This window comes from Bos grunniens, chromosome 1 (genome assembly GCF_055505025.1).
Source record: "Bos grunniens cultivar Pamir isolate PY7600 chromosome 1, Bosgru_T2T1.0, whole genome shotgun sequence".
Lineage (NCBI taxonomy): Eukaryota > Metazoa > Chordata > Mammalia > Artiodactyla > Bovidae > Bos > Bos grunniens.
The window spans coordinates 8,156,414-8,171,650 of NC_141165.1; the positions used below are offsets into that span (position 1 = coordinate 8,156,414).

The 15,237-nt window shown below is 41.7% G+C and overlaps 2 protein-coding genes across 51 annotated transcripts in view; one reads left to right on the plus strand and one right to left on the minus strand.

Annotated features, from left to right (window-relative positions):
- Positions 1-6,864, plus strand: part of VPS26C (VPS26 endosomal protein sorting factor C) — a 69,580-nt gene extending 62,716 nt beyond the window's left edge. Inside the window, exon 9 of the mRNA XM_086408704.1 lies at positions 6,582-6,864. The gene's annotated coding sequence lies outside the window, so the exon portion shown is untranslated. The remainder of the gene's footprint in view (positions 1-6,581) is intronic.
- The window catches only part of TTC3 (tetratricopeptide repeat domain 3), a 129,764-nt gene that overhangs the window by 4,726 nt on the left and 109,801 nt on the right, over positions 1-15,237 (minus strand). For 43 of the 50 annotated variants that reach the window (XR_015166517.1, XM_086407834.1, XM_086408443.1 and 40 more), the window contains 6 exons: positions 13,680-13,780; positions 11,044-11,134; positions 6,922-7,023; positions 4,694-5,031; positions 2,639-2,765; positions 2,333-2,467 (listed from right to left, as the gene is read on the minus strand). Coding sequence is in view for 47 of the 50 variants with exons in the window: in XM_086407834.1 (XP_086263960.1) it covers positions 2,333-2,467; positions 2,639-2,765; positions 4,694-5,031; positions 6,922-7,023; positions 11,044-11,134; positions 13,680-13,780 (894 nt within the window). In the remaining 3 variants the exon portion in view is untranslated. Of the gene's footprint in view, positions 1-2,332; positions 2,468-2,638; positions 2,766-4,693; positions 5,032-6,512; positions 6,764-6,921; positions 7,024-11,043; positions 11,135-13,679; positions 13,781-15,237 lie in introns of those variants that run through there. The other 7 variants (XR_015166533.1, XR_015166524.1, XM_086407627.1 and 4 more) reach the window with 2 other exon arrangements.

Below are 15,237 nucleotides of genomic sequence, written 5' to 3' on the forward strand. Positions count from 1 at the left end.
CCCTCCTCTTAACTCTGAGCACCCTGAAGGCAGGAAATGGCTTTGCTTCCGTGTGTTCTTATCAGCCAGCGAGGAACCTGGCCCCAAAGGGAGGCTCCAGGAACTGTCAGAAAGTGAGTGAATGCAGCCCCGGCAGTGGGTGATGGCCAGGGAGTAGGGTCGGGGCAGCGCCTGAAGGCTGTGAATCCCTGAACTGCTGAACAGGGTTTTCTGTCCCTCTCAGGGCACTGCAGCCACCACCAGGCACCAGACAGTGATGGGACAGATGCGATCTCACTCCCCTCCCCTCCCCTCTGTGGCCCCCAGGGAAGGGTCTGGGAAAACTGGAGGCAAGAGCCCTGGGGGAAATGGCAGGTCAAGGCCTCTGCAAGGTGGCCTTGACCTGCCACTTTCCAATGTAGGAGGCCTGTGCTCAATCCCTGGGTTGGGAAGATCCCCTGGGGGAGGGCATGGCAACCCACTCCAGTATTCTTGCCTGGAGACTCTCCTATGGACAGAGGGGCCTGGGGAGCTACAATCCATGGGGCTGCAGGGAGTCGGACACAACTGAGTGACTAACCACAGCACAGCACAAAGTTTAGAAAAAAAGACAGCTATTACTTCCCAACATGATAATTCAGCACAATGTATTTCTAAGTGAAAAAGTAAAAAGAAAACAAATGCATGTACATGGTTTTGACTATATTCACATATACACAAATAAAAAAAAAAGAGTTCAGAAAAAATGCATACCAATATGATAATAATACTGGTTACCCTTAGAGGGTGGGTTTTGGGTTCTTTATATGTTCTTTTTATTTGGACCTTCTATTAAGAACCACATTACTTCTGTGGTTTTGTGGTTAAAAATACAAAACATCGTTACTTTAAAAAAAAAAAAAACAACCTATGATTAGCAAATTAAGTCCTGGTTTCAATACATATTTTTCTTATAAGTCAGCTTTCACGTCTTTATTACCATGAACCGTGAAGCAGAAAGTAATCTCACCTTGAAAGGTGATTATGGTCTATCTTGGTGTGGCCAATAAGTGTGCGAGTGTGCATGTGCACACACACACACACACACACAAATCAGTGAGAATGCTGAGAAGCTGGTCTGGTTGTTGGACCACAGAGCACATAACCAGCTGGAACACCCCTGAGAGGGAGAGGATTCCTGCTTGGCAGGAATGCTCTGCACGGTATAAGCTTTCTCAGTGGTGGCGGCGGTGGGGGGGTACCCTCTGGCACCCAAGTGTATGTGACGAGGAAAATCTCTGAGGGCTGGTGGAAAGTGAAAATGTATGGGAGGGACAAAAACAGGTTCACAGAAGGAGGCACAGCCCAGGTCGGGTCAGCGAACCAGCGCTCTCCGTGCAGTCCTGCCGACCCCACTCTGCCTACAGCTCTTCTCATTGTACTTTCACCTGAAGTTGGACAGAAGGGGAAGATGTGATCCATGCCAGAATCCTCCTGGGGCCCACGGCTGGGAGCCACCCAGGGGCCCGCCTCCCTACCACCCACATGTTCAGCGCCTACTGCATGGTCCCCAGTGTGTGAGGTCCGTGTGGGCGAGGACAGGGGATTACACGCCGCACACACAAATCAAAGGAAGGAACGCCGGCCAGAAGCATGAGTCATCAGTGCCTTGGTTTCCTCATTCATAAAGACAGTTATAATACCTTATCAACTGAGATCATAGATATAATGGTATTTTATAGAAAGTTCTATGTAACTAACATTCTCATTGTCTAAAAGGACAATAAACAATTTAAATGAGTATATCAAATAAGAGCAACCTCAGCCCATTTCAGCATGCCCCCAACCCCCGTCCCCAGGCACGTGATGGGGAGAAGAGGGAAGCAGCCAGTCTGTTCCGGGAACAGTACGTGGCCCTGCTAACCCCACCATAGGACTTCATCAGACAACAACCACAACAAGCAGATATGATCCCAGCTCACAGTGCTGTTAGCGATGAAACCAAGTTCGTGTGATTCCAAAGCCTATGGTCGCCTAGAAGAAAACCGGCCAAAAATGAATTCTGCCAACTATTCACACTTGACGTGAGGAACGGATCTGACCGTCTACAGGCCCCATGTCCATGGTGTGGCCACTGCACCTCTTGTCCCCACATGCAGGGGCCCTGAAGTCCCTACAACAGTGGGGAGAACCTCGCTAGTCACTGGCTCCTCTAACCGAACACTCAAGTCACCTAAACGTGGCTTCTAACGGAAGCTCAAAGAAAGTCCATCGAGAAAAGAAAAACATGAGGCTACATCATGGACTAACAGCTGTTTTCTTTCCGCTCTTCACAGAACAGAGGGAACGCCACGGTCATGCACACAGCACTCACAGGGACGTCCTCGGTCCTCGGCCCCCTGGTTTCGGGCGATGCTCCGACAGGCATGGAGGGCGGGTCCTGGGCGGCCCTGGGCACAGCAACAGCAGAGCTGGGTGCAGACAGCCTCCAGCCCTTTCCTGGACTTGGCTGCGGCCAGAATGTACAGCAGGGAAGCAAGTTCAGTCACTCAAAACATGCACACTGTCTACTGCATTGCTCCCCATCTTTTGTTGGAAGCATTTTATCCCACAATTCTCACATTTTATAAATAAATAGGAAGAAAGTGGAGTATATAATGAATTTAAATGAAACACTGACCTTTTTCTTTCTTTCTTCATCAAGGACGTGTTCTGTCACTCTTTGCACAATTTCGTCAATACTCAATCCAGACAGAGAGGTCTTGTTTTTGTTTCTAACTTTTTTAATAAAACCAGCAAGCTCCGTGCTGAAAGGGAAAGTGGGGAAGTCAAGACAAAGTCAAAGTTTTCTACTGTGAAGAAATATTATGTCCAGTATCAACCCAGCAGCTGAAAAGAAATGAAATCAAATACACAAATAATTCATTTGTAAACAACAGTAACTGTATGTAAAAGCAGCTAAATCACTCTTCCAAAAAAAAAGCATTATGAAAATTTCAACATTATTCCTAAAATATTTGTTTTAATAGATTTTCAAAGTAATAGTGTACCTGACAGATCCACTTCAGATCTCCTTCCCTACTTAGAAACCTGACTTCTTAAGAGCCTGGACATACTGTAGCTTTAAGCAAAATCACTGAATGATCACACACCACTGGATCTGACTTGAAATCAATAAAATCTCTAAGAACAAACTATTTTTTTACTTCCTCCCTTTAAAAATCTAACTGACAAAGTTTTCAAAGTTTTCCTGTATTTTTCATAGGTAGCAGCAGATGTGATTATATCATTAATCAACAGCAACTTGGTATCTTACAGCACTAATACCTCATATGCTTTAACTTGCAGAAAAGCAAGTTAACATAAGCAACATATGTTTATTCTGCCAAATTTAGACAGGACGGCAAACAATTTTATTCGTAAGGTACTTCTGGTAATTACAACGACTATTTTTACTAACTTGCGTGGTAATTGCTCTTGAGAGAACTTAAAATGCTTCTCAAACTTAGGCTAAATATGTCTACGTGCAGACAAGATACACTTACTTCCAAGTGGCCAGGGCTCCACTGACAAATGCAAAACATTAATTCTGGCCAATCATAATTAACCACTGTGTTTCAGAAGTTCATCCCAGAGACTATGACTAATACTGTGTCAAAGACAGAAGTAACACGGGAGGTGTGGAGGATCATTCCTGGATGTGGATTCCTCTCTTCTGTGATGTATCCCTGAGACATTCCCTCCACTTCACCTCCCTCTGGCCTGAGACAAGGAGTCCCTCTGCCCCCTCGTACCCATCTGGAGAGTGAGGTCAGAGGTCGATGCAGGAGCACTACTGAAGTGCCCAACTGATGACTCTGGCTGCCTTAGTTAAAAGCAGCTCTCCCCATCTGCAGCAACATGGATGGACCTCGAGGCTGTCCTACTGAGTGACGTCAGTCAGAGAAAGACAAACATCGTAGGACATTGCTTATAGGCAGAAACTAAAAAAACGGTACAAATGAACTTACAAAACAGAAAGAGTCACAGATGTGAAACTTATGGTTACCTTGGGGGAAGGGGGGATGGATAAACTGGGACATTAGGATTGACATATACACGCTACTATACATAAAGCAGATAATTAATAAGGACCTACTACACAGCACAGGGAGCTCTACTCAATACTTTGAAATGACCCACATGGAAAAGAATCTATAGGAGTGGATACATGTGTGTGTCTAACTGATTCACGTTGTTTATTTACAGCAGATACTAACACATATTGTAAAGCAGCTCTCCCTACCTCTCCCTCTACAACATGCTCACACACCTTACTCACTGGCAAACCGTATCCAGTCTCTTCACCTCACACCTCTAACAAATCAGAGGGGCTGTTCAACAAAGTGTAAGTGGCTGCTGCCTTCTTTGATATATGTGAGTTTTTTTCCCCCCAAAATATAAAACTAATGTTTGAAGTTCATTTATTGATTCCATAATTAGTGCTGGAGCATGTTACTGAGTTCATCCAAATCTTAGCAAACTGCCATGGGTTCTGATGAATGTGGATTAATCTGTTTGAAAATGCTCACTTTTATGTTTACGAAAGGAAGACAAATGCAATGCTTGTCCTTCTGAGTAAAATAATTGCACGGTCCTTTCTACTTCAGCTCCTAATTGGCCAAACTGTTATCTGATCAGGAAACATCAGTTCAATAAAGCATTTAGCAGTGCTGCTGACATTTTAGATTCGTACCTGCTGTAACACGGGAACACCACCAACAGGTGCTCAATAATGCTATTGAACGGCTTCTTTGGAGACTGGCTTGAATGAGTGGCACGCTCTGGAGCAGCAGGTAACTTCTGATCAGCCACTGGGCCTGGTTCTGGCCCAGCTGCCTGGCCAGCACCCTCATGCTCTGGCAGCTGGGGGGCTTTCTGACTGCAGGAGGGCAACTCCACTGGGCTGTCAGCTGCAGAGCCCAGACTTGACTCCTCAGGAGCTGCTGTCTGGTCTCCGGTCCCATGACTTGTAGAAGTGGAGGGACCTTGACCATCCTGGCCTGAAGACTCAGGAAGTAATTTAGGATGAATCTGGGAGGAATACACCACAAAAGCTGATCACTAAGAGTTAGATCCATGAACAAAGACTAATGATTAAGCGCAACTATAATGAATCCTGCTTGCTGAAGTGCACAGAACTTGAACTATAACAAATTAAATGTTGTTGTCCTTAAAAGTCACTGGTAACTGTCTCTCTCAAAACAAGCTGTTCAGGGCTCCACACTGCCAGGCCCTGCTGGGCTCTCCCAGAAGCTCTGCGGTCCACATCGAAGGGCTGAGGCCCCTCATGTTGTCAGAGCTCCAGTCTGCACCCCAGGCTACCCTCTCTCACGCCTCCATGACTGCGTGCTTGTTGCGAATAATACCCCCTTTTTAAACAATTCCAGTCTAGAATACCTTCCCGAGATCCAAACCTCCTAACAGGCAGCTTCCCTTGGGTGATTCCAAGGGCACTCAAGCTCTGTGTCTGCAAACGCAGCCTCCGGGCAGGCTTCCTCACCTGCTCTTCCTCTGGTGCCACCTGACACAGACCAGATCTGGCGTCCACTCCCTGACACACTCACGCTGAGCCCTGACCGCAAAGACAGCGCCTCTTTCAGCTGACCACCTGAACACTGGACGGCTCTCCTCCCTCCAGCCCCGCTGCCCCTCTCACCGGGCCCAGCAGGGACAGCTAGCTGCACCCGATCCGCTGCACATCCCTTGTGCGGGCCCCTGTCCCACCAGGTCTCCACACTGCAGTCAGGCTGACGTCATTTCCTAACTGGAAACCTACACTGGCTGCTCAGTGACCTGAGGGGAAGTCCACACTGCGGAGCACACCTTATGGAATACGGCTCCCTTTGTTCTGGCCTGTGGGTACGGTATCACAATCTTTTCCCTACAGTCCCCTTTGTCTTAGTGAACTTCTTTCACAGCTGTGAAAGGTGTTCTTTTTCTAGCCTCCAAATGTGCTATTTCCTCCATCTGAACATTCTGACCCTGAAACTTCACACCACACAGCCCTCCTCACGCGTGCGCACACACACACACTCTCTCCTTCCTTCTGCCTGGTGAACTATTCCAGATCTCTGGCTCACTGAGACCTCCAGCAAGGGAGCTTCTGCCAAGGCCTAAGCCTCAGGGTTAAGTTAGTTTCCCCTAACTTCTGCTGCCATGGCATTCTATGTTCTTGGAGCACTTTGCTTATAATTATGGGCTTGAAGTCACTCCCAAACCCATGTGCATTCTGAGGGCACAGACCGCATCTAATCCTGATCACCACTAAATATCCGACGAATGAACAGCAGAGACGTGACACACACAGTAAACCGTTTTTAGGGGTTCTTATCATTCAAGCCCCTGGCACACTGAGAGTTCCCAAGGTTTTCAATTTTAAAATTCTTCTGAGTCATTTATAAAATCACGTAAGCTAGAATTAAAAATTAACAGTAAAATATTCTACTGAGAGTTCATGCTTTTCCCCCTCTGTATGTGTTGTAAGAACTTGAAAACACTGGTGCTCAATAGAATATTTTACTCATTTCAAGGTGGCTAACCTTTTTAATGTTTTAAATCTTTTTTTATTTCTATTTTTGCAGATGAATCCACAGTAAATTTGAATATTAAGAGTGCATAGTATTGAGAAGAAAAACACTTTCAAGATCAGCTTCTGACTGCAGCTCCAGAGCCTACTACCTTAGTTGAGGCTGAACGCATAGACGGAAGGGTCATGGGGTGAGGGGTGAACGAGAGCCACTCTGATGAAGGCTTCACCTAGCACCTGATGAAAACAGTGAGGTAATTATTCACCGAGCTCACGCCCACTCCCAAACCAGTAACAACAAACTACTTTTAGCCAGTTATTAAAGAAATTGTGCCTCACTCCTTTTTGGTTCTGTTTCCTTCAAAAAAGAAAAAAAAGAGATGTAACAGACTCACCGTGTTACAGGTAGGAAATGAAAGCTCAGAAATCTGCACTTTAGGAAGTTCACTGAGCTGAGAACCATTTTTAATTGCCTGAATTTGTTCTTCAAACTGAGACTGTAGGTAGAAAGGAAAGTGTTAAGTTTTTCTAACAAATTCTAAGGAAAACAACAACTGTCCATTAATACTGTTTTCCCCCTTACTATACATATATAACAAATGTTCAATCATTTCCCAAGAAATATAACTAGGATGCAAGGTTACTTCTTGAAAGGAAGAAGTTCCTAATTGATATCTATAGGACATTTCATCCCAAAACAATGAATTTCACCTTTTTCTCAAGCGCACATGGAACCTTCTCCAGGACAGATCACATCCTGGGCCATAAAGCTAGCCTTGGTAAATTCAAAAAAATAGAAATCATTCCAAGCATCTTTTCTGACCACAACGCAGTAAGATTAGATCTCAATTACAGGAGAAAAACTATTAAAAATTCCAACATATGGAGGATGAACACCCTGCTGAATAACCAACAAATCACAGAAGAAATCAAAAAAGAAATCAAAATTTGCATAGAAACGAATGAAAATGAAAACACAACAACCCAAAACCTGTGGGACACAGTAAAAGCAGTCCTAAGGGGAAAGTTCATAGCAATACAGGCACACCTCAAGAAACAAGAAAAAAGTCAAATAAATAACCTAACTCTACACCTAAAGCAACTAGAAAAGGAAGAAATGAAGAACCCCAGGGTTAATAGAAGGAAAGAAATCTTAAAAATTAGAGCAGAAATAAATGCAAAAGAAACAAAAGAGACCATAGCAAAAATCAACAAAGCCAAAAGCTGGTTCTTTGAAAGGATAAATAAAATCGATAAACCATTAGCCAGACTCATCAAGAAACAAAGGGAGAAAAATCAAATCAATAAAATTAGAAACGAAAATGGAGAGATCACAAGAGACAACACAGAAACACAAAGGATCATAAGAGACTATTATCAACAATTATATGCCAATAAAATGGAAACGAGGAAGAAATGGACAAATTCTTAGAAAAGTACAACTTTCCAAAACTCGACCAGGAAGAAATAGAAAACCTTAACAGACCCATCACAAGCACGGAAATTGAAACTGTAATCAAAAATCTTCCAGCAAACAAAAGCCCAGGTCCAGACGGCTTCACAGCTGAATTCTACCAAAAATTTAGAGAAGAGCTAACACCTATCCTGCTCAAACTCCTCCAGAAAATTGCAGAGGAAGGTAAACTTCCGAACTCATTCTATGAGGCCACCATCACCCTAATACCAAAACCTGACAAAGATCCCACAAAAAAAGAAAACTACAGGCCAATATCACTGATGAACATAGATGCAAAAATCCTAAACAAAATTCTAGCAATCAGAATCCAACAACATATTAAAAAGATCATACACCATGACCAAGTGGGCTTTATCCCAGGGATGCAAGGATTCTTCAATATCCGCAAATCAATCAATGTAATACACCACATTAACAAATTGAAAAACAAAAACCATATGATTATCTCAATAGATGCAGAGAAAGCCTTTGACAAAATTCAACACCCATTTATGATAAAAACTCTCCAGAAAGCAGGAATAGAAGGAACATACCTCAACATAATAAAAGCTATATATGACAAACCCACAGCAAACATTATCCTCAATGGTGAAAAATTGAAAGCATTTCCTCTAAAGTCAGGAACAAGACAAGGGTGCCCACTTTCACCATTACTATTCAACATAGTTTTGGCCACAGCAATCAGAGCAGAAAAAGAAATAAAAGGAATCCAAATTGGAAAAGAAGAAGTAAAACTCTCACTATTTGCAGATGACATGATCCTCTACATAGAAAACCCTAAAGACTCCACCAGAAAATTACTAGAATTAATCAATGATTATAGTAAAGTTGCAGGATATAAAATCAACACACAGAAATCCCTTGCATTCCTGTACACTAATAATGAGAAAACAGAAAGAGAAATTAAGGAAACAATTCCATTCACCATTGCAACAAAAAGAATAAAATACTTAGGAATATATCTACCTAAAGAAACTAAAGACCTATATATAGAAAACTATAAAACACTGGTGAAAGAAATCAGAGAGGACACTAATAGATGGAGAAATATACCATGTTCATGGATTGGAAGAATCAATACAGTGAAAATGAGTATACTACCCAAAGTAATTTATAGATTCAATGCAATCCCTATCAAGCTACCAACAGTATTCTTCACAGAGCTAGAACAAATAATTTCACAATTTGTATGGAAATACAAAAAACCTCGAATAGCCAAAGCGATCTTGAGAAAGAAAAATGGAACTGGAGGAATCAACCTACCTGACTTCAGGCTCTACTACAAAGCCACAGTTATCAAGACAGTATGGTACTGGCACAAAGACAGAAATATAGATCAATGGAACAAAATAGAAAGCCCAGAGATAAATCCACGCACATATGGACAGCTTATCTTTGACAAAGGAGGCAAGAATATACAGTGGATTAAAGACAATCTCTTTAACAAGTGGTGCTGGGAAATCTGGTCAACCACTTGTAAAAGAATGAAACTAGAACACTTTCTAACACCATATACAAAAATAAACTCAAAATGGATTAAAGATCTCAACGTAAGACCAGAAACTATAAAACTCCTAGAGGAGAACATAGGCAAAACACTCTCTGACATACATCACAGCAGGATCCTCCCAGAATATTGGAAATAAAAGCAAAAATAAACAAATGGGACCTAATTAAACTTAAAAGCTTCTGCACATCAAAGGAAACTATTAGCAAAGTGAAAAGACAGCCTTCAGAATGGGAGAAAATAATAGCAAATGAAGCAACCGACAAACAACTAATCTCAAAAATGTACAAGCAACTCCTACAGCTCAACTCCAGAAAAATAAATGACCCAATCAAAAAATGGGCCAAAGATCTAAATAGACATTTCTCCAAAGAAGACATACAGATGGCTAACAAACACATGAAAAGATGCTCAACATCACTCATTATCAGAGAAATGCAAATCAAAACCACTATGAGATACCATTTCACACCAGTCAGAATGGCTGCGATCCAAAAGTCTACAAATAATAAATGCTGGAGAGGGTGTGGAGAAAAGGGAACCCTCTTACACTGTTGGTGGGAATGCAAACTAGTACAGCCACTATGGAGAACAGTGTGGAGAATCCTTAAAAAACTGGAAATAGAACTGCCTTATGATCCAGCAATCCCACTGCTGGGCATACACACTGAGGAAACCAGAAGGGAAAGAGACACGTGTACCCCAATGTTCATCGCAGCACTGTTTATAATAGCCAGGACATGGAAGCAACCTAGATGTCCATCAGCAGATGAATGGATAAGAAAGCTGTGGTACATATACACAATGGAGTATTACTCAGCCATTAAAAAGAATACATTTGAATCAGTTCTAATGAGGTGGATGAAACTGGAGCCTATTATACAGAGTGAAGTAAGCCAGAAGGACAAACACCAATACAGTATACTAACGCATATATATGGAATTTAGAAAGATGGTAACGATAACCCTCTATACGAGACAGCAAAAGAGACACTGATGTATAGAACAGGCTTATGGACTCTGTGGGAGAGGGAGAGGGTGGCAAGATTTGGGAGAATGGCATTGAAACATGTGAAATGTCATGTATGAAACGAGATGCCAGTCCAGGTTCAATGCACAATGCTGGATGCTTGGACTGGTGCACTGGGACGACCCAGAGGGATGATATGGGGAGCGAGGAGGGAGGAGGGTTCAGGATGGATTTTCTTTTAAAAATTTAGAAAAAAATAATTAATTAAAAAAAAAAAAGGAAGAAGTTCAAAATAACTGCAACTGTTAATTCTAACTAATTAACTCTAATATTACTCTATTAATTAGAATGCTCTAAGCCTTATTAAACATAACTTTGCTATCTTATCAAGGGCTGAGCTTAAATAGTTAAGAAGATAATGTTTCTTTCATGAAAAATTCTTAATTACAACAAAAAAAGTCTTTAACAGCCCAAAAAAGAAAGTTTCAGTATGACACTACCTCTTTTAGAGTTATAACCATCAGACAGATTTTGACAGAATGATAAAATACCATATAACTTACCTTTGCTTTCTCAATTTCTTCTCTAACATCAGAAAGAAACGATTCCCATGAATGTATGTCTGAGTCCATGTCAGAATACGCTGCCGAATCACTGAGAGAAGAGAAAAACATAAAACTGCTGATGTTCACTTGAAGACTTAAAAACTGAAAGCACTAAAGTACAAATGAAAATAAACATTTAAAGATAATGAGAGAAATATGATCATGCACACATAGCAAAAAAGATGATTTTTAAAGAACTGTGTATCTTACAAAGTCACTACACTTTAGGAAATATTATCAACTGATCTAACCCAAAGCCCAAAACTGGTGGACAGAGAGCATATATTCTCCTGAATTTTACCTTCTCTCCTCAAATTTGAAGATTAGACAATTCTTCAGTTGATATCTTCCTATTTAACATCAAAGGCTATCTCAGCATCAAAAACAAACCAAAAGTTGGCAGCCTGGATACATTCCAATAAAACCTTCATCCCTACTTCATTGTAAAACAAAGGGTGGGGTCTAACAGGCTACATTAAACTTCTCAGCACCTCATGAATCTGGTTTACTGAAAGTGACAGACAAGTTTTCTACTCCAATTGAGAAGATCACCACCACCAATCCGTGGTTATGTCTGTTCTCATACATCTTAAAGAAGAACCAGAACACTGCTTTCATGGCTTTCCTCTTTTGCCACCCTTTGGTGGAATGAGCAGAGTTAGCACAGACCCCCTAAGAAAGACCATCTGTATACCATGAGGCTTACTAAGGAGTCAATGCTATTAGATAAAGTGAGGCCTGAGATCTCTGTTTCCCAGATGCACGACAATCCAGACCCCTTGGCGTGCTGCACAGTGGCTACTGAACACCACACGATCTCACCTCAGCTGTATTAGTCCTGTAATCTGAATCAGCATACCAGTTTACCTTTAATCAGAAAGGTTTTCTGATGTGAAAAAAACTTAATCTTGAAAAAAGAAGAAAGAAAAAGAACTGTACATTAAAATTGCTTTTCCATGACCTGTACAATCTCTGGTTCAACACTGAGGGTTTGAAATTTAAATCAAAAAACACTAGGAATTAAAAAGTTAAAACCTGTGTGTGGAATATGATAAAAGAATCAGATGAAAAGTAATGTGCAAAAATCCATATAGAAAAGTGCTAAATCTAGACTGAAGGAGACTCTCTGGATTCTCATGGTAAACCTTATTTCAAAAAGAAAGCAAAATAAACAAAAACAGGTATAGATCATGGAGGGTTGAAAAATGAAAGAAAAGTGAAAGAAAGAGAAGTCACTCAGTCGTGTCCAATTCTGCGACCCCATGGACTGGAGCCTACAAGGCTCCTCTGTTCATGGGATTTTCCAGGCAAGAATACTGGAGTGGGTTGCCATTTCCTTCTCCAGGAGATCTTCCCGACCCAGGGATTGAACCCGGGTCTCCTGCGTTGTAGGCAGACGTTTTACAGTCTGAGCCACCAGGGAAGTTGAAAAACATGACCATATGTAAATATCTTTAAAAGCAACATTCCCACACTCTACTGGTTAGACTGTTAAGTAACTATTCTTATGGAAGGCAACTGTTGAAAAGCCTCAAAAATGTGATCTTCATTCCAGGAATTTATTCATTGCATGGAAATGACTAATAATTTAGCTATAAGGATATCTGCCCCAGTGCAGCTTTGAATAGCAAAATGTGCAAACAACCCAGCTCTCCCACTACAGTGCTATTTAATAAATCATGACACGGTCGTACACTGGACTACTATTCAACCTTTTAAAATTAGGTTGGAGAAATGTAATTACTGATATGAAAATGAGTTTCCTATATACTGCTTGGGCTTCCCTTTTAGCTCAGTCAGTAAAGAATATGCCTGCAATGTAGGAGACCTAGGTTCGATTCCTGGGTTGGGAAGATCTCCTGGAGGAGGGCATGGCAACCCACTCCAGTATTCTTGCCTGGAGAATCCCATGGACAGAGGAGCCTAGTAGGTTCCCAGACTATGGGGTCACAAAGTGTCAGATATGACTTAGCAACTAAACCACCACCATATATTACTTAGTGAAAAACTATATATAAATTTTCCTTTTTTTTTCCCCCCAAACCTTAATGGATTTACCCCAAAACTAAATTAACTAGTTACAGCTCAATTCAGAATTAGGATAATTTATAATTTTCTTGATATGTTTTGATTTTCCCATGATTGAACATGCGTTAATTATAATAACTATTAAAAATAAAGCCCCGTGGACTGCAAGGAGATTGAACCAGTCTACCCTAAAGGAAATCAGTCCTGAATATTCACTGGAAGGACTGATGTTGAAGCTGAAACTCCAATACTTTGGCCACCTGATGGGAAGAACTGACTCATTTGAAAAGACCCTGATGCTGGGAAAGATTGAAGGCAGGAGGAGAAGGAGATGACAGAGGATGAGATAGTTGGATGGCATCACCAACTCAATGGACATGAGTCTGAGTAAACTCTGGGAGTTGGTGATGGACAGGGAGGCCTGGCGTGGTGCAGTCCATGCAGTCACAAAGAGTTGGACACGACTGAGCGACTGAACTGAACTGAATATAATTTTTCCTCCAATCAGCCCTAATCTTTATTTCCTCAATAACAATTGTGGAAAGACACCTGTGACACCACAGTACCTGCTCATTAGCTTCAGATTCTTGAGAAACCTTTCGGCTTGTGACTCCATGGTCTGTAACTTACACACTTCCATGTCCTTCCAGTTTTCAAGCACAGATACCTACCATTAGATGAGAGACTGTAAGCATTTTCAAACAAACTATTTTAAAGCTATGAAAGCATTCTAAACCACTTTCAAGTTTCTCCTTAAATGACATATGATCAGAAGAGTGACCAGAATTTAACTATCATTTCTCTCAAGTGAACCTGAACTAAAACTTTTCGGACTACTCTGGTGGTCCACTGGCCATTGCCGGGGACATAGGTTTGACCCGTGGGTTTTGTGAGGATTCCACATGCCTTGGGGCAACTGGGCCTGTGCACGACAACTGCTGAGCCTGTGTGCTGCAACTACTGAAGCGTGAACTTCCAAAGCCTATGTTCCCCACCAAGAGACACCCCTGCTTGGGGCAACTAGAGAAAGCCCACATGCAGCAAGACTCAGCACAGCCCAAAATTAATTAACTAAAAAATAAACTTTAGAATAACAAAGTGATAGTAAAATTATATTCCTAGAGTGATACTTTCTTAGTTATGAAACTTTCCACAAGGCTTACTGCTCAAGCCATACAGAAGCACGGAGCTAGGTTACCTGAAAGTATACACCTGGTGTGCATAATCTAAGGTGCTGACCACAGTAAGCAGAGAGCCAGGACCCTGCAGAACAGTACCAAGGCTGCACCTATGGAATTTAAAGGCCTGGGAAGCAGACGAATGGGAGGGGAGGAGGGGATGGAGTGGAGTCTGGGACAAGCAGAGGCAAGCTATCACACAGACGGGCACACAGCAGGGTGCTGCTGCACAGCTCAGGGTAAGTTATTACCAGCAAGGGTAAGTTTTGAAAACTTTAGACTCTGGTTCCCCACACAAGCCAACTGGCCATGTGTGTCAAAGTCACTGCAGAAAATGTAGACTGGCGTTGCTTTAATTCAGGTGTCAGTAATCTTGACAGGGCCCACCAGGCAAAACTGCTTGTTAAATGGTGGTAAACGGGAACTGAGTGACTTGGGGACAGAGATGCAGGAAAAGGGTCCACAAAGCAGAAGTAAACACTGGCACTCTTTTTTCCTTCCTTCCTTTAGAAACGCAGCTGCATAGCTGACATTTCTTTTAAAGACCCATGTTTACAGACTGCATGAGTTAAGCTCTTCCTTACGTTTCTAAAATAATCGTAGACACATTTACTAATAAACAACATTTACTTTGCAAATTAGAAAAACAAAGGCAACCATGTTTCAGGAATTCAATAGAATATAGCCAGAGATAATTATTTTTGTCTCAGTAATTTCTCATATAGTATACTGACTTTAGTATATATTCTTCCAGGGGGAGGAAAGAGAGTATATATTCTTAATAAGTATATTATTTCCAAGTTCCTTTTCCAGCACTGGCAAATAGGTTTTTTGGTTGGCTACTTCATGGTACATCACTTGATTAAATATAATGAAGCCATTAAAAGTACAGAGCATTGAAAATGACTGAATTGTGTTGAATAAGGAAAGCTAGTCACAAAACATG